Source organism: Eretmochelys imbricata, chromosome 7 (genome assembly GCF_965152235.1).
Source record: "Eretmochelys imbricata isolate rEreImb1 chromosome 7, rEreImb1.hap1, whole genome shotgun sequence".
In the NCBI taxonomy this organism is placed as follows: domain Eukaryota; kingdom Metazoa; phylum Chordata; order Testudines; family Cheloniidae; genus Eretmochelys; species Eretmochelys imbricata.
In genome coordinates, this window is record NC_135578.1 from 116,450,816 (window position 1) to 116,473,950 (window position 23,135).

Below are 23,135 nucleotides of genomic sequence, written 5' to 3' on the forward strand. Positions count from 1 at the left end.
TTACCAGTGTGCAGCAGGATTACAGTGCAGGAGATGGCAAGGCAGAATGAGCGGAAATCCAAGGATATCAGCCAAACTAGTCTTTCTGTGTATATGAGCCTACTGCTATGAGGAGGAGAGAGACTTCAGGCCAATAACATGGTGCCCATATTTTAAGAAGCTCCCATGAAAATGTATCCATGTGTGATGAGAGCCACATCCCACAGGTACTTGTACTCACAGAAAGGCAGGTTGGGGGTGGGTGAGTCACTTTCATTTGATTTCCTATTTAAACAAAAATGCTTTCTTATAAACCTAAACAAGGAATGAGGCAGCATTCTAGGCGAACAAACTTATGCTAAAAGCATATGTGGAACAGGTTAGATTTTGTTTCCAGAAAGACAATCCTGAGTATTATAGTAATAGCAAAGCATGGAGTTCATTGTGTTTAATCTGGCATGGAGGCAGAGGCGAGACATGAAGACCTTGTACAGCATCGATGGTTTTCCTTCCCTAGAAGAATATTTTGAAAACATATTGGAGGCCACAGCCTCAGCTTCTGCAAATGGTCATCGCTTCATTAATGCCGGGGTAGCTATGACCATTTATCCCAAGTGAGGATCTCATATTTAGTACAACCTGGAGAATTTCAAAAGCAAAATAGTTGCTCTTAAAAGTTTGTGTGTGCTCAGAGGATAATAATCTGCCTTGGAGACAGGAGAGCAGTATCCAGGGGAGTTAGAGAACCCTCTCACCCATTTGGTGGCAGAATTACAATAAAAAGTGCCCTCTTCCTGCACATCCCTGCCCCAGAGTGGAATAGGTAAGTGACAGTGATACATAAATTTTCTCTCTCTCTCTCTTACACACACACACACACACACACACTCGAGAAGTTCACCTGAAAAATAATTCATTCATCTCATTTAAAGCACTAAGACTTTTATTCTACACTGTTCCTGATTTTCTCCATAGTCTCTTGCGTGCTTTCTTTAGCTGTACTGCTGCATTTTGCTTTTGCAGCTCTTGGGTAAGAGGTTCCTTTTAAATAGAGTGATCCTACCCCTCAAGAATGCAGAGAGATTTAGCTAGGTGGCCAAATCTTGGAATTTTGTAGGGGATATAACTTTTAATCAAGGAAGTGATATGTTTCCAGATATTTTACTCCCCACTGGTCAGTATAACTACTATTTCCTATTTGTATTATTCTACCTACTAGGGGCCCCCAACCTGCACCAAGCCACACTGGCACTAGCAAACGTCGTAAGATAAAAAAACCTCTGCTTTTCCCCATACCCACACATGAGAGTTTAACTCTTGCCTGTTTACTCCAGTTCAACTCCATCTGCTGGTCAAAGCCACAAACTGCATTTTGGAACATTCATTAAAATACGGGTTTAAAACGATGGGAGAACTATTTCCCAGGAATTGTGGAAATTACTTACCTTGAACAGATGTTTCTGAAGCTGGAGGAACAGCCTTTTCCTCTCAAAGCAGCAGTGTTGTTCTTGTATGGATAGAGGAACTAGTCCAAACCTTATCTTTTGAAGGTAATGACAACTAGAAAGGCCAGCCCAAGTCTAGTCTAATCTGACATATTCCAAAAGCGGAAGAAATTATGGTGATCAGCTAGTCAGAACTCCTGTACAACACAGACCATAGAACATCCCCCAAATCATTCCTAAAGCAAATTTTAGAAAAATCATCCAATCTTGATTTAACATTTGTCAGTGATGGAGAATCCACCACAACCCTGGGTAAATTGTTCCAGTGGTTAATTACTCCCACTGTTAAAAATGTGAGCCTTATTTCCAATCTGAATTTGTCTAGCTTCAACTTCCACCCATTGGATCATGTTACACTTATCTCTGGTAGGACTGACATGCCCATTATAAATATTTGTTCCCCATGTTGATACTTAAAAGACTGTAATAAAGTCACCCCTTTACCTTCTCTTTATTAAGCTAAACAGAGTGAGCTCCTTGAGTTTATCACTCTAAGGCATTTTTCTGATCCTTTAATCATTCTCATGGCTCTTTATTGAATCCCCTCCAATTTATCAACTTCATTCTTGAACTGCAGACACAAGAATTGGGCACAGTATTCCAGCAGCAGTCGCACAAGTTCCAAATATAGAGATAAAATAACCTCCGTACTCTTACTTGAGATACATAAACAGGGGTATCCCAGGATCACATTCTGTAGGCCATAGCACCAGCCTGAGCTCATGACTCCCAAATCTTTTTCAGAGAGTCACTGCTTCCCAGGACAGAGTTCCCCATTCCGTAAGTATGGCCTACATTCTGATGTGCCTTCCTAAAGAATGTCACTAGCGCTGAGACACAATTTGGGGAATCTGTCTATGTACAGCTTATGAATTTCAATTTGAAATTATAGGCTTTTGTATCCTCATTTTATGACTCTTACTTGTGCACCTTGCACTAAGACGTGCTGGCAGCACTTCTCCCTATCTGTGAACCGGCTAATTGTTAAAGACTATCAAACACCTGAATAGATCTTACCTGTGGCGAACAAGAGTAACTGTATCCTAGGGAAAAATCCATTTTTCCCCAGTAACTTCTCTGCAAGGGTCTGAACGTGGAGAGCGTAAAGTGCCCAGAAACAGAACAAAAGGAACCAGGTGTTGGTAGTGGGACTTACAAATTCAAAGAACTCACAAAGCAAGTGAGCAGGAGACGGGATCAGAGGATTATGCTTTTGTAGGAGAGGGGTCCTGTTTAACTGTAGTACCAGCCGAGGTCAAAGGAAGCGAGAGAGAGCAGAGAGAAAAATTGAGCAATGATTCAGAGAAGCTATGAGCTGCAGGAGGATCCAGGACATCCAAGAGGGCTCTGACTGTCCTTCCTGAGCAAGCTGTATCCTTCTATACCAATATTCCAGTCATGCATATTAACCCACCAGGTCTCGGTGGATGCCAACTATGTCATAGTTGTGTTTATTTACTAGCATTTCAAGTTCTTCCTGCTTATTTCCCATACTTCTTGCATTAGTATAGACATTAAGATACAGATTTGATTCCCAGCCACCTCCCACCAGTTCTGTCTTGTCTCTCCCTTACCCCTGCTAAAACAGCTCATGCTCCCCCCAAATTCCAACCCTTCTCCCATGTTTTTGACTTACCTGTAGGATTTTATCTATTTTGACTTACCCTATTTTGATTTATTATTTTTGCCTTTATATAAAGTAATGGTGTTTAGTGTCCTCTTCAAAGCTCAGCTGTGTCTGAGCATTTCACCTATCACATGCCCCTGAAAAGGTGAACTGTGAAGCCAAAGTGCTCACATGGTGGAACTTCAGGGAGTGGGTGTACTTGAACTACAGGAGAGACTGGGCAAGGTATGTGAGAGAAAGCACAGGTCCACCTAAGGCAACCAATCCACATGGTCCCATATCTGTGAAGGGATAACAGACAGAGACCAAGCAAGGCCAAAAGCCAAGGAAAGAGACAGTGCTGAAGTCTACTGAGATGCAGGGAAGCTCAAGAGCACAAAGGTTTAAGGGTAATGGACTCCACCACAGCAACCATGTGAGTGCCCAGCAACCTTTATCAGAGCTATGTGAGAAAAGCTAATACTCACTTTTCTAGGGTGCTTGGCTGTAGAACTCCAGAAATACATCTGTAGCTGAGATCACCAGAACTTTATGATTATTATTTATTTATATTATGCTGCCATCTACAGGCCAGGCTCCCACTGTGCAAGCACTATTCAAATAAAGAGGCAGTTCCTGCCCCAGAGAGCTTTCTGTTTCCACTCACATCAGAAATATAATTTGACCAGATCAATGAATAAAATGTCCTGGTTGAGGTCTGTCTGGGTACCAAAAAGTATCAGTGAAATTAATGGAGAAACTAGACTGATCTACACTTCTGAGACCCAGACTGCTGTCCAGTTCTAAAGGCAAAAGTCCCTGCCTCAAGAGGTCTCATGTTTTCTGCAATTGCAGTGGAGGTTCCTTGGCTGTCTATCAAGTCTGAAGTGCCTTCTGGGCCAGCAGCTGACTAGGAGGAAGACTTCAGCTCTCTGATTTCCTCTTTTTCCGGATCCCTTATGTTTTGGGAAAAAAATTCATTTTTATTGCCAGAGAAGCTCTGACCTCTGGTTACTCCCTGATTTTGGAAGCGATACAAAGAAACATTCATGCTTCCTTCATAAGCAAATATCTACTAGGAAATGGTTCCATGTCCCCAGAAGAAATTTCTGGAGGCACACATTGAGAAATCCCATTCAGGGGTTAACCAGACAGATGGTATCTAGCCACTGGAGATAACCTGCTAGAGATGATCACTGCCAGGAAATGGCTGAGGCAGTGAAGATTTTGTTCTTTGTTAAAATCTTTTAACCAGGGTTGTAAAATTGTGGTGAGAGCCATGCCTGCTTTCAGCACTGAACAAGTAATGCTCCTGCATTGGATTCAAAAGTTGTAGAGTAGCCTGGTTGGACACTTGTGGGTGAAGGCATCTGTGCTCAGGAAAAGATTATCCATTTCCCTTGAGAAGTACAGGCTTGAGCGGGAAATTTGTCAACTTCTTGGTTACTTGTATCTTTCTGATTAAATACTTCTTTAGTTAGGGAATAGTTCTGAATAGTCAATAAAGTGCCTGATCAGGCAGTCTTCTTTCTGATTTAAACATCCCCTTTGTGGAACTGGCTTCATGGACGAGATATGAGACTGCCCAATACACAGTATACCCATTATTTCAGAGTGGAATTTTAAGCTTGTGGTCCCATCTCTCAGGTTTTTCAGGCAGCATACTAGCATTGTAGTAGATTGCAGAAGTCAACCCTGAAGTCATTGCTTGAAACTAATTGTCAGCTTCACTGCCCTTAGCAACAACATTTATTCTCCCCTTCCCCCACCCTCTACTTTTGAGAGTCTCAACCCCCTGATCTGTAAGATGTTGCACCGTACGCTCCCCATGCCAAGAGGCTTGCATCAGCTATCTGTACTCAAGTTTCTTTTAGCGGGGTACCCTCTCCTTCCTGGTTCACCATTTCAGTTACAGGAACGTGTGTTGAAGAATGCCGACATGCCTCTGCATCATGTCTGGTGAGTCATTCCAGATTCTCAGTAGGTTCTTTTGGTTTCATGTGGAGCCTTATCTGTGGTACAATATCTATTTGAGACTAGCAGTCCCAGAAGTTGAAGGCAGAGATGTATCATTGACTGTTGTCTTGCCAAGATCTCTACTCTCAGGATCTGCAACTTCTTAAGAATCTTTTCTGTGATGGGATCTCTGTTCACTCACAGCTGGGAGAGTTTCTGAACTGACTGGAGTGAGCACTCCATCAGATAGACTATGAATCTGTGTGCTGGGGGGGACAGAAACTGAATGGGAACGTCTTATACTGCAAATGAGTTTGTGTGAACAAATATTAGGCAGTGACATAGCCTTATGGATATGTAGAGGTTAGCATCCACTAGATTCACGTACAGTCTTAGAGATATCACATCCTGAATATCCCCAACCTGAAGCAAATACCCACCAGCAACCACACAACACATAACAAAAACACTTAACCCAGGAACCAAACCCTGCAACAAACCTTGTTGTCAGCTCTGTCTGTGTATCTATTCAAGGGACACCATCATAGGACCTAACCATATCAGCCACACCAGCAGGGGCTCGTTCACCTGCACATTTACCAATGTGATATATGCCATCATGTGTCAGCAATGCCCCTCTGCCATGTACACTGGCCAAACCAGATAGTCTCTATGCAAAAGAATAAATGGACACAAATCTGACATCAAGAATTATAACATTCAAAAACCAGTAGGAAAACACTTCAATCTCCCTGGACACTCAATAACAGACTTAAAAGTGGCAATTCTTCAACAAAAAAAAACTTCAAAAACTGACTCCGACGAGAAACCGCAGAACTGGAATTAATTTGCAAACTGGACACCATCAAATTAGGCCTGAATAAAGACTGGGAGTGGATGGATCACTACAAAAACTAATTTCCCCCTGCTGATACTCACACCTTCTTGTTAATTGTTTGAAATGGACCACCTTGATTACATTGGCCTCATTAGCACTACAAAAGTGATTTCCACCACTTCTTGTCAACTCTTGAGAATAGCCCACTTCCACCTTAACTGAATTGGCTCATTAGCACTGACCCCACACTTGGTGAGGCAACTCCCATCTTTTCATATGCTGTATATTTATACCGCTCTACTGTATTTTCCACTCCATGCATCTGATGAAGTGGGTTTTAGCCCACAAAAGCTTATGCCCAAATAAATGTGTTAGTCTCTAAGGTGCCACAAGGACTCCTTGTTGTTTTTGCTGATACAGACTAACTCTGCTACCGCTCTGAAACACATCCTGAACGTGACTTTCACCATTCATTTGTTCAGTCGCTGTAGGTCTGGTATTGTTGTTCTTACTCCTTCTCTTATTTTCTGTAGGATGAACAATATGGACTAAAGTCCGAAGAATTTTTCTGTGAATGAAATGGTTTCTACTGCTCGTGTGTGCAATTTCCTTCTTGATAATTTCGTTTGTCTAGGTCCCTTGCTATCAGAGATGAAATGAACAACAGATGGGGTTTAGAAAAACAAATCAGAAAACTCTCCAGTACCCTCCCCGTCTGTGGTCTAGTGGATCCAGGTATTTGTGAGAGACTTTGCCCCCTAATGGCTTTTTGGCTGCTGACACAACGTGCCCTACTTATGCAGACTTTTGGAGCTGAAAAGATGCAGTAGGGATTATTATTATTTTGGCATGGGTGTTTCCAAGGTTCAAGAGTACTGCTTACTGGAGCACGAGGCATCCTTTCTTCAATATCTCTTAATTCGGTAGAGTAAAAAGGAAAGTCTCTGTCTTAGATGATTTACAAATTTTTAGAGTCCTCTAATAAGGCTTGCCAGTATTTTCTCCTACTATTTCATCCAGTTTTTGGTTCAGCATTTGACAGCCTGTGAAAACGGACGCACACAAATTTAGTGTTTTTCTGCTGAGTCACAAATGGCATCTGGCTACAGAATTTGATACTTTTGTCTAAGCTGCAATTTGCACGGCATCCACTCTTGCATCATGCAAAGGAAAATAAATGGGAAGATAGATGTATACAGAAGAGAATGAGAGACATTATTTTGCCTCCTATTTCCTATGTGCAGCCAGATCCTACATGTCTACAGTCTTTACCTGGACTGATGGAAAGGGAATCCTGTAAAGAGAAGACAACTTCAAACAGCACATCTGAATTACAGCCATAAAACCAACTGTTTAATTGAAGCTATTTAAAAAAACAAGTGAGGCAGTATAAATGATAAAATTATAATTAGGAAGGAATAGCTAGCACTTTTCAAAAAAGCTTTAAAACAGCAACAGGACACTTTACAAAAAGATTTGTAGGGATAAAGTTTTCAAACTACAGGTATTGTATAAAGGTAACACAGGTATCTTATAAAAGAATACAGCAACAGAGACAAAATGGGTACTCAAGCTCCTCTGAAACTAATAATCTTCCGGTGGTCTTGGTTAAAATGTATGTTCAAAAACTATTTTAACAATGACTAAATATTTCAGATTTTAATTTACAGCTCCCCGGTGTAGGCATCACACTATACACATCTTCCAAGCAAACTGGCAATACATTTCCATTTAACCATGAGTAGTATCATCTTCCACAAAGTCTTTGGCCATCTCTGCTGTGATCACATCAATATGACTAACCTAATGGGGGGAAAAATATATATATATTAAAAGTAATGTCTCCTAGATAGTGAAGGCCTCACTTTGAGAAAGTGCCAAATGAGACCCAGTGATGGGACTATAATAGTGTCAATTGAGATGAATGGCTCTAGAACACTGAAGATTGGGATTCTGTGAACTGCAGGTTTTAACTCCTTTTAAAAAGAGACTGATGACAACAGTCAGAACTGGTACTCTTCAAGCGCAGACACCAACAGCTCAAATGCATCTCTGTTGTGAATGTATTACAGACATACAACAAATGAATCCTTGCTATTTTAATCATAATTCTGTCATGCAGGAAGTGGAGACTTCCAACCATGCTGCACAGTCCCAAATCAAGTAGCGGCTATGTGATGTGGACACAGATCCACTAGACACTGAGTAGCCTAAGGTCTCTGTCTACCACTTGTGACTCTAAACAAAACTGAAAATTTAATTTTCCACCCCACTGGGTTAACTTAGTCTCACCTAATGTTCAATATCAGCAACATAATTTTATATGTTATGTTTATTTATATAGACATATTTAAAAAATATTTACCTTGTTTCTGAATTTTACACCATAGAACTTATCCGCTGACTCAAGCAGTTCAGGCCTAAAAGTTGTTGTAATAAACTGGGCGTGTTCAGCTAGTTCCATAATCATATCTGAAAAATAAGGACATCCTTAAGCCAGCTATCTTTTCAATAAACAGGCCACAATTCTTACTAAGAGGCAAATAACAGCTGCTCTTTTCTTGATAAACTAGAGTGTCCAATTTTTATTAGATTTTACATAGTAACATCAATTATGTGTTGCAAGAAATACCACCATTTGGTGTACCAATGAATTGACCCTTTATGAGGAGTCACGGGAGTTTGATTTAGTAAGCATTTACTCCATTTCAGTCATAAGATACGCATGCTGCAAAAAGTTGGATTCAGAAAAATCTGTTTTCTACAAGTAATTTGCCAATTTCAGAACCAGAGTAAAACTTTTCCCCAATTGTAATCTTTTAAGCTGATCTTTTAGAAATTGTATGCTATATGTAGACATTTCCTAAAATTAATTTTGCAGTGACTTTTTGAAGATAACACAGCCAAAGAAATACAATTTATATTCTGTATTCACTGCATGCTGTCAAGTACATGGAAACAATAACATATGTCCCTTTACTATGAAAAAAATATTTTATTTGAATATGAAATAAACAAACAAACAAACATCATTTTAACCAGATTATTCTTTATTGAGGAACAAACAAAACCAAACCTTTACCTGAAACAGCCTTTCTGTGCTGAGCATCCAGAGCTTGGTCAATTTCATCGAACAGGTAAAAAGGTGCTGGATCACATTTCTGGATAGCAAAAATCAGGGCTAGGGCCACCAAGGACTTCTGTCCACCTGAAAGTTGCTGCATTTCTCTCATTTCACCCTGTTTTCCTGTAAATGACACCTAAGAACATGCCATAAAAGGAGTTAACTCTACCGTATTAGGACATCAAATATTGCTGTATGGTGTTTGAATTTAATTATTCATTATAACTGCAGTTTCTAGAGCTCATTTTTAGAAATATAATTACTGGTCTACTAAAAGAGTACCACAAATATTGAAATGCAAAGATTTTCTTTACCCTAATCCCAACTCCAGTGAACTGGTCTACAGATGGCACGCTGCTCTGAGATCCAGATCCCCTCTCACTTTCAGCACTGCCTTCACCCTCATCCTGGGATTGACTGCCCTCCACATCTCCTTTCTTCATCACTAGCGTGGCTTTGCCACCAGGTACTAACTTCTGGAACACCTCACTGAAGTTTTTTGACACCTTGGAAAACAAAAAAGTCAGTGTCAATTCAGGTTCATCTATATGCAAATAGATACAGTCTAATCTGAAAAGCAGATTAGAACAGCTATTTTTACATATTATGACAATAGATTATCCTTAAAGAACAGAGATATGCTTGAATACTATAATCTATAGCATTTACTGTAGAAATCCAGTCAACCAGAAAAATTGGCTTTTTAAAGTTTTTCATCCTTTTTGGAAGGTCTATGGAAAGGGACAAGACTCATAATATTGTAAGACAGTAAATACCATAGGATAAACTTGCGGCTTCCCCAGGGCACGATCCAAAGCCCAGTGAAGCCAATGGAAACTCATGGATGTCAATGGGCTTTAGAGCAGGCCCAAATTAAACAGGGTCTGGGAGTGCTGTAGAGAGAGTTCACCTTGCATTGTATGCAAAGTATGCCCTCACATCCTTGGCCAATATTAGGAGCAGCTTTGATGAGTTCCAAAAAGAATCTTACCCAGTTCTAAGGTGAATTCTGAAGGTAGAGGATTTAAACTAGGGGATTCTCTATAGATGGCTCTTATTCATAGTACATAATGAGGAGTACGAGCCAAAAAGAAAAAGGTGTTTTAAAGTGCTCTGAGAATCTTACTGGCTCTTAACACACTCAAGCACTGATCTATTCCACCCTACAGAGCTACAGCATTGCAAAACTAATTTTCTTCTGACTTCATAGTCTTTATCTAATGGTTTCCAGTATTACCTGTTTGAAAGTAAGTTGGATAGCTTCATATTTTCTGAGTTCAAGGACATTCATCAGCTCCATAATAGATTTGTAGCCCCTGTCCAGCTCCTCCTGTCTTTTTATCAGCTTCTCCTTCTGCTCTGAGAAGTTAACAAACTGGTCTAAAGCTTTTTTATTGACATGGCTGTATTTTTTCAGCTCTGTGTTGCACTGCTCCAGCTTACGGAATAACTGAGGAAAAAACAACAAACACATCACGATGACTTTGGGTTCTGTTCCAGTTTGACATTCAACACGTGTGGCGCTACATTCCCAGGCAAGATCATGTTATGCTTTTGCAATAAAACCAAGCACACTTGCTACCTGTTTTAAACTCAATGTCTGATATTTTTCAAAGGCCTCCTGTGGAAGTGAGCCCAATTCCCTGATTTTCTTCATGCATTCCTCCTTCTTCTTGAGAAGCATGCCTTGCCGATTGGTCATCTTTTCAAGTTCTTTTGTGTCATGGTTAATTGCATCCATGTGTTCCTTCTCCATGTTCTTCCAGCGTTCCATACTTTTTTGGAGATCTTTAATCCCTGCTTCTGTTTTGTCAATTGAGTTATCCAGATCTGAGATGAGAAAAAGCAAAGTGGAATATGCCTGTGTAAAATTAGCAGTTATCCAGCCACTGACCTATTAAAAAAAATAATCAGAAAGCCCACAGAGTAAACATGTTTTTTTGTGGTTGTTGGTTTGTTTTTTGAATATAAAATTACCCATGAGGTTAAAAAGTTGAAAAAAGAAAAAAGTTTCATGGGTATTTTATATAATTAAAAATCTCACTGAAGAAAGTATACAGAATTCTTAGTCAAAATGAACATACTATGGGACTATTTCTTACATTAAAGAAACTCTAGTGTAAGGCTGTGCTAAACTTGGCTATTTGGCTTCACAAGGATTTATGGGGGAAAAAATCTTCAATTTTGAGCCTTTGGGGTTTAACAAACCCAAAATCTTGGGGGTGAAAGCAGATTAAATCGATGAATTCTGCATGAAAACCACTGAGATCTGTGACTGTCACATGACTTCATGCAAAACCCTAAGACAGACCAGGTTTGCCTGAAACTGAGGTCATGATCACAAACCTTAAAGAGGCACACAGTGTAAGTCAGGACCCAGGTTAGACCCTTGAATCATTTAAGTACAGTATCCTGTCTAACACTGGCTAATATTATATAGTTTAGGAGAACATGTCAAGACTCCATAAACAATTATGCAAGAATGTGCCCATAAGGAAGGTTTCTTCCCAACTCCCAGGAGTTAGTGGCTGACTTGTCTTTAAGTCTGACAGCTGATATCTCCTTCACAATTACTTACTAGGATTAAAATATCATACACATTTTTATCCTTTATTGATTACTACAAAATTATTTGCTTCAATAATATTTTGTTAAATGAGTTCCCCAGGTTAATTATATATTGTGTAAAAATGTTCTTTTATCAGTTTGAAATTTGTTTCAATGTTATTTGTTGACTCTTAATCTCATGTTATGCTCAATTCTTTAACCAAAATGAATACCATTGTGATGTTACACCCCATATTCTTCATAGAAATATAGTTATGGCATATTCATATCATAACTAAGATATACTTTATGCAAGGTGGCTCATGTAGGATATCACTGGAAAGGTTATGATTTAATGAATGTGATTATCCAATCTGTATGCATGTATCATATTCTGTTAGGAATATTGACTATGTAACAATTACAAGTGTGTGTGTGTACTTGGGGGAAAACACCCACCAGACAGTAAGCAATCATCCTAAATGACCCATTTAAGAAAGACAATAGAACTCTGAAGATCCTAATCTCCCACTTTCCTGAGGTGCTTCCTGGGATGCTGCATTGACACAACAAGGTCAGGTGATAATGTCACCCGATGAAAAATACCCCCCTTGGACACTGCAGGTACTTTTCCACTGTAGGGGGATGAGGATCAAACAGAGGATTCCCCCTTATGTAAATCCTTTTTAAAGGCTGGAGAGGTGGTTGATCTGGACTGTCCTTCATTGCCTACCCAAGAAGACAAACTGCTGAAAGTACCTGAGGGGAAAGGTAGGGATGAGTCCAGACTGAGACAGGGGTCCAGTCTGTAAGAAAAGGTAACTGGAACTCTAATCTACAGAAACTCTGCATCCTGCCTAATTCAACATTTAGGGTGAGAAATTGCATTTTGTAACCTGTTTCTTTAGTGAATCAAGCTTGTTTTGTTTTATTTGCTTAGTAATTTGCTTTGTTCTGTTTGCTATCCCTTATATTCACTTAAAATCTGCCTTTATACTCAAATTTGTTTTATTATTAGACCCAGTTTGTGTGGTTTCTGGGGGTGGGGGGTGGCAACAAGCTGTGCATACCTCTCTTCACATTGAGGGAGAGGGAGAATTTGTATGAGGTTGCGCTGTGCAGATTTTTCTATACAGCGCAAGACAGTATTATTTTGCTGCAAGAGGCCAGAGAGCCTAATTCAGCAAAACAGGGAGAGGGAATCCAGGCCAGTGGAGCAGAAGGGGCATCTCAAAAGGGGGGGAGGGAGGGAGAGTCCAACCCATTACAAACACATTTATAAGTACTGTAAAGTGTAGAGTATCTTCGTTCCAAGAATCAGTATTACCAACCATCTGATCGTGCCAGGGTATCCTTCACTCGTTTGTTGATGGCCTCGAGTTCTGATGTTGTGGCAGTAAGAACAGTGCCCCCTTCTGTCTCTCGTAGCTCATTCAACTCCTATGGGACAAAAAATAAAACAGTAAGAATAACCATAGCAGGGAATCAAAGTATAAGCCCACACTGCAGATGACATGGGTTAGTTTCTACTACACTGGTCAATATGTCTGACTATAGCCATTAAAATTCTTTTCATAGAGGAACAGATTTTGTTTTAAATTAAATCTAAACCCCCAAAAAATCCACAGCCAGTGCTGTACAGTTCTGTTATAATGTGAACTTGTGTTTAATAATATACACTGTACTTCTGCAAGCTTGGATACACTGTCAGCCACACCTCAAATACGTCCTTAAAAAATTCTGCTTCAATCCTAAAAAAACCCAAAAAACCATAGCTCAGGTTGCATGTTGGATAAACAGACGTAGAAAAGCTATATATAATTATCAGCAGTATATCCGGTGCATAGTTAAGAGAAGAATAGTCTGCCAAATCTCTGAAGGTGCAAGGCAAGAATATTTTACAAAATGGATCTAAGAAAATCAATAATCTTACTTGTTCCACTTGGTCCAAGCGTTTTCTGAGATTCTCATTGAGGTACGTCTCTACTCTTGTGATGATGCCTTCCAGTTTAATCCTCTCATTCAAAAGCTGTCTATTTTCCTGAAAGAAAGTAGGAGAGAATCTTAATTGTATCAAACAAAGGCTCCCAGTGAAGGTTCTTATTTTTTGAGGGAAGAAAACTTTGTAGAATACCAAAAAAATGAAAATATTACACAATTCCTTACATGCGTGGAATTATTTTAATATGTAAGAACGTTTAATATTTAATATTTGTACAGCTATCTAGAATCAAAACAGAGCAAACAGAACCCAACTTTTACACTATTAAACATGGAAAGCTATGTGAAACTTTAGCCTTGTCCAATTCTTTACCAAGACCAAAACAGTTCCAATATTTTATGTCCTTAAAACGTCATGTTCTTTCAACTGACCCAGATGAAACAAAAACTGAGTTGGTTTGTTTATTTCATAGCATAGTTCTGTCTCCCCACACCCTGCAGGGTTTGCTGAAGGAGATGCTGCCCGTTTCAAAACCAAAGCATGGGAACGAGTCAATTTTAACATGACGACTGCATAATAAAAGGTCTTATTGAAAAGCAAAATACACCTAAGTTAAAGAAAAAGTCTAGACAGTATCTGAAAAAAGCATAAATATAGAACGTACAAATATATAGCACAGACAGCAATTAAACAAAACATCTCCCTCATACCACGCAAAGATCACAGATCTACATAGCTGTGGATTAACAATGACACCTCACTTTTCCTACATAAGAAGAAAAAATTTCAATTAAAAGAATGTCTTCTCAGTAAGAAATTTTCCACGTTTAGTGTCATGACATCTTTCCTCTTAGTTCTCCTTACTTGTTGCAGTTGTCGAATCTCATCATTAAGTGCATCCACTCGTTTCTGATCATCTAGGCTGAGCTGAGACAGCAAGTCCGTTCCCAATTCTGCTTTTAACGATTCTCGAGTTGATTCCATGGCATGTAAACTTGCCTCCAAGCTTTGCAAGCTGCGTTGCTACAGAACAGATTATTGTATTAAATTGGATCATCATTCATATAAAACTGCAGGCTTCTCTAAACTTGTCTTTCTACTTGTATGGAGTAAATCCAATGTGGTAGTTTTACAGACAACATGAACAGTCCAGGCAGACCAGTCCAACTTGTAACCTGTCAGAAATGCCAGACTACCAACTCTTTTCTAATGACACTTCTATCAGCATGCATGCTACAGTCTCCAATGAGAAACAATTTTTAATTTTTTAAAAGACAGCTTATAGAAAGGAGAAAACTTCATTTTTAATTGAAAATCATCCCCTTTGATTGCCCCTCCTGAGCCCTGCATGATACTTTCCAACATATGGTTAACTAGTGCATTGTGTGTACCAATTTTTTATTGGTCTACTCAGACTATAAATTCTTTGGGACAGGAAGTATGTCTACTCAGACAATGATACAATAACAATTAACTAAGAAGTCACTAACAAGTTCTTACATATGCTATATACCTTTGGCATAAAGGTTTTTTCAGACTGCTGCCTCTTCTCTTTCAGCATTTTCATCTCTGACAAGATGCTGTCCCGGGAAGCTTTGAATTTTCTCTGTTGGGTCTCAATCTGCTGCATCTGATTCATCAGTTGGTCAATTTCATTATTAATCCATACAGTGGGCTAAGGAAAATTCCAAGTTTTAAATATAAGAGGTACTTTAAACCCACACTATTACTGCAGTTTCTCATTTTTGCTCACTTCCCATCATACCACAACTTCCATAGATATAGAACCAGTCACATTCAGCTGCTCTCAGAGGTCAACACAAAGCCTTCAATTGACCGGAAGAGATTAAATAGGTCAGTTTAGACTCTTGTGGTGCTTTATCCCATTTCCTCTCAGATGTCAAATATGTTGCCTCAGCAGCAACCCCAAGACAGACATATCAGTAGCAGTTTTATAGCACTGTAATCAGTAGGCTCTAGAAACAAATGCAAAGAAAAATTAGTGTGCCTGATTTATTAAGTGCTATTAGGATTAGGCCAAACATTGATGGGGGACAGATTATCCAACATCTGCCCGTTGTAAGGTTTCTTGCAACTTCCTCTGAAGCATCCGGTGCTTGTCAATGGTCACAGACTGGAATATATGGACCACAGGCTGATCCAGTATGGCAATTCCTATCTTCCTCTGCCTTAGATCACAAGGATGAAATCTTGACCCTACTGAAGTCAGTGGGAGCTTTACCAGTTTTAATGGGACCAAGATTTCACCTACGTGTCCACATTACAAATGCTACCATTTGTTAGTCAGAGAGAGAGAGGGAGGGGGTGCCCAAAACAAAAAGACCTTGGAAACATAACTAGACTTTTTGATCCCAAAAGAGGTCCAACACTTTGGTCAGGAATTAGGAATACAGTAGAGAATTTTAGCGCTCTTGAACAGGGCCAGTATTAATTCGTCTCTTAAAAAAAAAAAAAACAACCTTTTCTATAAACTGTAGTGTGCTAGTCTGGAATCTGATGCTGAAAGCAGGTGTGGGCAGACTGGGAGTCTACACATCATTAGAAGCGGGAAACACTGAGCATTAGAAGTTTAATCTTGCTAAAGCTTTTGATTCTACTCCAAGTCTTTATTTATGGCGTTTCCCATGAAACTAAAAGTTTTTAAAAACTTCTTCAATGTTGCCAGAGGTGCTACTTACATACAAATGTTATTTACAAATGAAAAAATTAAGTCACAATTATTCACTCTGGCCTTAAAAGTCTCACCAATTCCTTCTGAAATCCTCCTGCAATAGCTACAATAGCATCCATGTTGTTAGTCATGTAATCTGCATCAGTTGACATATATTGAGACAGCTTGATAACTCTCTATTCTACATATCAACAATTTGAGAAAGCTATAATTTACCTGCTTATAAAGAAACAGCTGTTCTGTCATGACTAAAGAGGTTTACAAAAAGCTAGTGAAATACAGAGATTTAGAAAACTAACTTCAACTTCTCCCCTTTTCCATATGATATTCTTCTGTATTTTAAAACATCTTACTGCTATCCACCTACATATTAGTTTCCTTTCTATTATTTTAGACACGTATTACACATACCATGTTAACAACTGACCTAATTCTATATTTACCTTATGGGTGAACAGAATATATATCTTGGCTAAATAATTACTAAAATCAGAAAAGACAGCTATCTCAAAAGCTTATTTAGAAGAATGCAATAGACACCGAAGGAGAGAAATAATTAAGGGTAGCACAACGGGGTAGAAACAGAAGAAACTGCATGAGATTAAGAAAAGACTAACTGTCAGAAAAAGCTTCCAGACCATGACATCTAGCAGACAACGAAACAGCGGGATGTGGTAGAATCCCCGTTACTTTGTGTAGTTTAAGCCTAAATGCCCTAACACTAAAAATAACTCCGTATGGAACAACCTTGTAGTGACTATGGGATACATCTCAAGAGTTAACAGACCCTTCCCAGCTCTAATATCTATGAGCCTCTATATAAAATAAATAAATAAATTATATAATTCAACATAGGATTGCTTTTACTTTACAGCACTTTGCTATAGCAATATCCTTTACAATGTTATAATGTTGCTATAAGAAGCAGAGTTATGAAAACTTCACTCCAAGCACTGAAAATACTGAGGATTCTCAAAACTAGACTAAAATATTTTATTAGGACTACAATATTATGCACACAGCTTATGGTTTCAAGATGATTTTTTTAACAATTGTTATAATCTAGTAGAGATGTTCAGAAAACAACTTTACTAATTTTTGCCCCTTTTAAATCTAAGGATGCTAGAGCCTAGTAATATTTTCTGAAAGGACATCATGCAGCTGTCTTTAAGATCTAGTCGCTAGTATCTAATAAAATTAACCTTGCTGACATTTTTTTATAGTATAAAATCATGTTTTAAGACCTAGAGATATTGGTCTCTTTATATTAAAAATACAGGTATAGTTTATAGAAAGTTAATAAATTGATAATAGAGGACAAAAGCATGTCAGACATGAGCAGTATGTGTTAAAGGTGGTTATAACTATATCAGTAAAGGTGTTATAAGTAACCTATTGACCTGTGGGTGTCTATATCACTTAATCATTTATTAAAACATCTCCTGAGCACTGACTAATGTCAAACACTATTTACAGATGTACAACTAATCAAGGGTAATTGAGAGACACGTTATATTAGAAATTAAATTCTCCAACAATATAAATCTGGCATAAAATTTATTAACAGATTCATTTATGTGGGCTCTGTTGCATTTTTAATATAGTAATTTTCCTGTTTTGTTTTGTTTTAAAATGTTGACTCTACTCTCATTGGAGCCTCTATACCAGTATATAGAAGAAAGCCTGCATAGGCAGCAATTACAACTAATGCCACAGAAAATAGACAATCTGTAAAAATAAAGTATTAAAACAATTTTTCATTGTGTAATGAAGGTGGGAGAAAATAGAAAGCTCACGAGGCCTTATTACCATGCAACTTTTTCCACACAACATGCACAAATACATCAAAAAGGATATTTTCAATGTTTCTGCGCAAGTTTTCATTGAGTTTTGCTTCAAGTTCACCAAGTTCTTCTTCTGCCTTTCTAACATCTTTTTGTAGTTCAAGCCGAGACTTTCTTGTGTCATAATAACCTCCAGTCAGAGCACCACGATGGCTGACTTGATCACCTATGAACAGAACACAATTAAAATGGTACTTTTGTACTGCACACCCATAGGACATGTTGTTCAAAGCAATTCCTAGAAGCTAATGATTATTCTGCTAATATGTACTTTAAGTACTGTCAATTTCCTAAAGAGATTCTATACAATTCTGAGGAGTCATGCATGCATGTAATGTTTGCAATTAATTTACAAAATGTCACTTTCAAATGTTAACAAGGCAAAAAAAAAATCACATTTATTTTTGTAAAGCTTTTAAAAAGTGTATTTCATGCCTCAAGACTAGCAGATTCCTAGCATGATGAACTGCCTTCTCTCATCATCAAGAAGTTCAATTTCTTTTAACAACTTCTGAAAACATGTAATCTACATGAAAGTCAATTTATACGAACAATGGGGACATCCAAACACCATATCACCACCAGTTTTTTAAAATGCATCATGGTAGAGCACTTTTGAGAAAAGTGGCCAAAACAGGCAGACACAACCAAGGCAAACTGGGCTAACCTGAAACAACTAGTGTGCGCTCTATTAAAACACTCCACTCAAAAAGGAGCAAGATCCAACCTTCTCTTAACAGTTGCTGTTACACTGCATCCTTTTTACCAAGTCTTCTGCCGTACCTTGATCTGTAATTGCCGGCCCGGTTGATCAAAACCTTAGTCTGCTTTAGGCCTGACAGATCTTATGGTTAACTGTTTTGCCCAAGAAACGTTACTTGTCACTAACTGGGATTCTTAAAGAACTGCCTCTGAAGATGCACTCTGGATGAAAACAGCAACAATGCTGCTGGACCCAGAATCTTCTATAATGCAATGACTGTTTGGGTCGTGCAAGTAACATGTGTGGATCCCAACATTTGGACTCCAGGATATAAAATGGACTGTGGCCTCAACTGCCCTTAGTTTGTTCTTACACACTGAAAGATTCATTAAAGTACTCTGGAAAAATACAGGAAAGTGACAGAGTGGATTTGCAGAAGACACCTCACCACAAGAACCAGTTATTGTTAAATAATCTTTTTCTCTCAGAGTGGGTATCTGAGGAACATCTCAAAGGAGAGAGAACCTAGCAGCGTAGCCCATGGGGAGCCACTAAACAGAAGATTGCTCTCCAAAAAACAGGCAGATATCTTGTCAAGACAGACATGTGTCTAGTATACCAAAGTAGCAAACTGCACTTTGTAGTCATTAAGCGGTACATAAGAATGCCATGGAAGTTGTTTTAAACTGAGTGGAATAAGCTTCTCAATTCCTCAGGGACATCAATACCTGATAAAATTGGATACAAGTCTAATCCATTTTGTAAGTCTCTGGGATGAGGAGAAATTCCTACTGATTTGTCACTCAAGTCACAAAAAACCTAGAGAACTTACCATTTAGTTTGTTTCATCGAGCTTACCCAGGTAAATTACCATAGCATCAGGTTTTGCAAAGAACACTAGGAAAGTAATAGACTGGTTTCAATGAACCTCAATCTGCCAAAGACCCTGTTTTTCCATTAAATTCATTATATAATTATGATACATACCTTCCAAAGTAATACAATCCATAGTGAAAGCTCTGGCCAACTGGGTAGACACCTCCATGCTACGACAAATGAGTGTCTTTCCAAAAACATGTTTGAAGGCTTTGTCAAATCTGGGATTGTATCTCAGTTTACTGATCATAGGAATAGCGTCCTAAAAATGTAGCAGTCTCATCAATAAAGCAGTACATACCAACAATAAGAACAAAAAGTTGCACGAATGTGTCACACACAGCCTGAAGCATCCTCTGAGTGCACTGTGCAATTGCCAGAGAAAAATAATTTACAGAGAACCCTTGGCAACCCAACAAAAAGAACAAAATAAAATAAACACTCAAATTTACAATAAGAACTTTTGTAATCTTTTGTAATGTAAACATTAGGAACAGGTCATTCCTATGTATTGAAAATTAATGAAGCAAGTCCATTTAGAACTGTGCATGCCATCATAATTTACATAAATGTCTGTGACTGTGAACCCAAATTACTGTCTCTGTGTATGGCCATGGTGTTCTTTAAACTGCTGCACAATCAATTAGGGGGTATCTTATTACAATTTCCCAGACACACCACAAAATATTGTACATGCAAGTAAGGCACAAATAATTCTGAAAATCTGAAGGGACTGATTTAAGGTTTGATCTTACTCTCACTGGAGCAATGACAGGTCTGCCAGTAATTTCAACAGGAACAGGATCAGGTGCTAAGTAGCAACTGAGTGAGTTTAAATGATTTTTGTTACTGTAACTGTCAATTTAACCTTTTCTGTACAAGGAATAAGATATTGTGGGTGCCACCAGAAACAAATGTATTTCCAAAGTAAACGTGTGTGAAGAATCAGGTTATTCCTATCATTTATGTTTCATTGTTTATGCAAAATTAAATAGACTGTGTAAAAAGTCTACCTGACCTACCTCACCATAGGAAATCAGTAATTTTCTAGCCTACAATTTCAAATAGATATTTACTGTAAGTATAGTATATATTTACTAGTGGAAATAATGGTCTTAACAAAATTTTCATAGTGGCAATAGAGCACAACTTATTTCAAATAATAAATTTCGCTGTCTTATACTACATCATACTATCCTCTTGTCCAGGTCTTGTAAAAAGGCTGCCTTCCAACTTGAGGAAAGTACATTTGACAACTCTTATAACAAATTACCATTTCTATTACGATAACAATGAAATTGTTTCATTCTCACCTCTGTATCTTTTTAAATGCATGAAGTTTAACATTACTTTTTTGAATCTGCCAGGTGTTAGAGATTCTTGAAGAAGTGCAATACTGAAAAAAATATTTAGTTGGACATGGCCAGCCTGAAGAAAATGGCATTATAGAGTAGCACCAGCAAGAGTACGTAGCATCTGTGTGACATAAACATGCGACTTATATGTAATCTACTGGGAGAAAAAACAGAAGTCAGTATCAACACAGTGACTCACATTGGTTTCAGGGTAAGCAGTATCTCTAACATCCAGCTTGTTGAGAGGCAGAAAAGTTACTTCTCCAGGAAGGTTCATTTTATTAAACTCCATTAAGATCTTTGTACTGACCTCATCGGAATCCACAATATGATAAAATAACCTAATTTAACAGACCAAAGAAAAAAAAAACACCAAGATTTTATTATGCCAAAATCATTGATATTTTCTACCCCAAACTCAAATTTCCAGGAACCACTAAACAAGACAAAACCATGTTTTATTCTCTCTACAGGTTTTGGCATTACCACACCTCAGAAAATACAAATGGAAAAAATAATGGTCACAGAAGTTTTTAAAATAGGAAGATAATTTATACAATACTAAAATCTGCTGAAACACCATTTAAGTAGTTGGGACAGGGGTGTTTTTTTGTACTTGTTTTTTTTTTTAAATAGTCATCTTATTCAGTTTCATCCAGATGAAGCCACCCAAGAACTTACTAGCATTGGTCACAGGGAAAGCCCAATAAACGTTTGACCTCAGGTCTTTTTTCTCATCAGCTGTGCATACCTGTCACGTACCCCTGCAATAGCAAGCCTATTCAGTCTACCTTTCTTCCCTGTAAGAGTTTACACAGAAACACCTTGTCCAAGGATAGGATCATGGGTAGACAAAATTAAAATACTCTATTCCATGCAATCAACTTTCAGCCAGGTGCTGAAAGGGTAATAAAAAGCATTTTCCCAGTGGCAGTGGGTGCTATCATCATTAATCAAAGGGAGTCAAAAAGTGTAATTTTAACTGCTTCTGAGATTAACTCTCTTCCTATTGTTTAGGACATCGAACACAGCATCCCACTACACTTTAAAAGGAAAAGAAAAAAAAATGATAAAAACCACCATTGCCAATAATTTTTATTAAAAAGGTGTGTGTTTGGACTTAAAGAAAATAATCAGGAAGTTTACAAGAATAAATACTAGAACAAATTGTGCATGGCTAGGAGATTGTTAGCCTTCTTAGGAAATGTGGACTTCACCACCAATACTCATGCCTTTGCTACCTCCAGATTGGATCATTGTGACATACTCTCCTTGAGGCTATTAACCACTTGGAAATTTCAGCTGGTCCACAGACTGCAGTTAAATGCTTGGTTAAATGCTTACTTAGTATTCTTTCTGGGAGCATATCTCAAACTCCTACTCTAAAGACAACAGTGGCTTCCAATTAATTTCCAAGTACTATTCAAACGATAGCCCGATGGTTTTGAGCCTATGTATCCTACAAGAAAAGGAGGACTTGTGGCACCTTAGAGACTAACAAATGTATTTGAGCATAAGCTTTCATGAGCTACAGCTCACTTCTTTGGAGGCATTCAGTGGAAAATACAGTGGGGAGATTTATATATGTAGAGAACATGAAACAATGGGTGTTACCATAGACACTGTGAGGAGAGTGATCACTTAAGGTGAGCTATTATCAGCGGGGGGGGGGGAAGGGGGAAATATCTTTTGTAGTGATAATCAAGGTGGGCCATTTCCAGCAGTTGACAAGAATGTCTGAGGAACAGTGGGGTAGGGGGGGAATAAACATGGGGAAATAGCTTACTTTGTGTAATGACCCATCCACTCCCAGTCTCTATTCAAGCCTAAGTTAATTGTATCCAGTTTGCAAATTAATTCCAATTCAGTAGTCTCTCGTTGAAGTCTGTTTTTGAAGTTTTTTTGTTGAAGAATTGCAACTTTTAGATCTGTAATCGAGTGACGAAAGAGATTGAAGTGTTCTCCAACTGGTTTTTGAATGTTACAATTCTTGACGTCTGATTTGTGTCCATTTATTCTTTTACATAGAGACTGTCCAGTTTGACCAATGTACATGGCAGAGGGGCATTGCTGGCACCTATCACATTGGTAGATGTGCAGGTGAACGAGCCTCTGATAGTGTGGCTGATGTGATTCGGCCCTATGATGGTGTCCCCTAAATAGATATG

The 23,135-nt window shown here is 38.4% G+C and overlaps 1 protein-coding gene across 2 annotated transcripts in view; it reads right to left on the bottom strand.

Annotated features, from left to right (window-relative positions):
- Positions 1 to 7,274: 7,274 nt before the first annotated feature.
- The window catches only part of SMC3 (structural maintenance of chromosomes 3), a 51,646-nt gene continuing 35,785 nt past the window's right edge, over positions 7,275 to 23,135 (bottom strand). For both annotated transcript variants that reach the window (XM_077823175.1, XM_077823176.1), the window contains 13 exons: positions 21,167 to 21,308; positions 19,724 to 19,874; positions 18,047 to 18,199; positions 15,011 to 15,162; positions 14,362 to 14,520; positions 13,489 to 13,596; positions 12,887 to 12,995; positions 10,591 to 10,838; positions 10,246 to 10,458; positions 9,323 to 9,514; positions 8,967 to 9,144; positions 8,250 to 8,356; positions 7,275 to 7,687 (listed from right to left, as the gene is read on the bottom strand). In XM_077823175.1, coding sequence (XP_077679301.1) covers positions 7,616 to 7,687; positions 8,250 to 8,356; positions 8,967 to 9,144; positions 9,323 to 9,514; positions 10,246 to 10,458; positions 10,591 to 10,838; positions 12,887 to 12,995; positions 13,489 to 13,596; positions 14,362 to 14,520; positions 15,011 to 15,162; positions 18,047 to 18,199; positions 19,724 to 19,874; positions 21,167 to 21,308 — 1,984 coding nt within the window. In that variant the 3' untranslated portion in view covers positions 7,275 to 7,615. The remainder of the gene's footprint in view (positions 7,688 to 8,249; positions 8,357 to 8,966; positions 9,145 to 9,322; positions 9,515 to 10,245; positions 10,459 to 10,590; positions 10,839 to 12,886; positions 12,996 to 13,488; positions 13,597 to 14,361; positions 14,521 to 15,010; positions 15,163 to 18,046; positions 18,200 to 19,723; positions 19,875 to 21,166; positions 21,309 to 23,135) is intronic.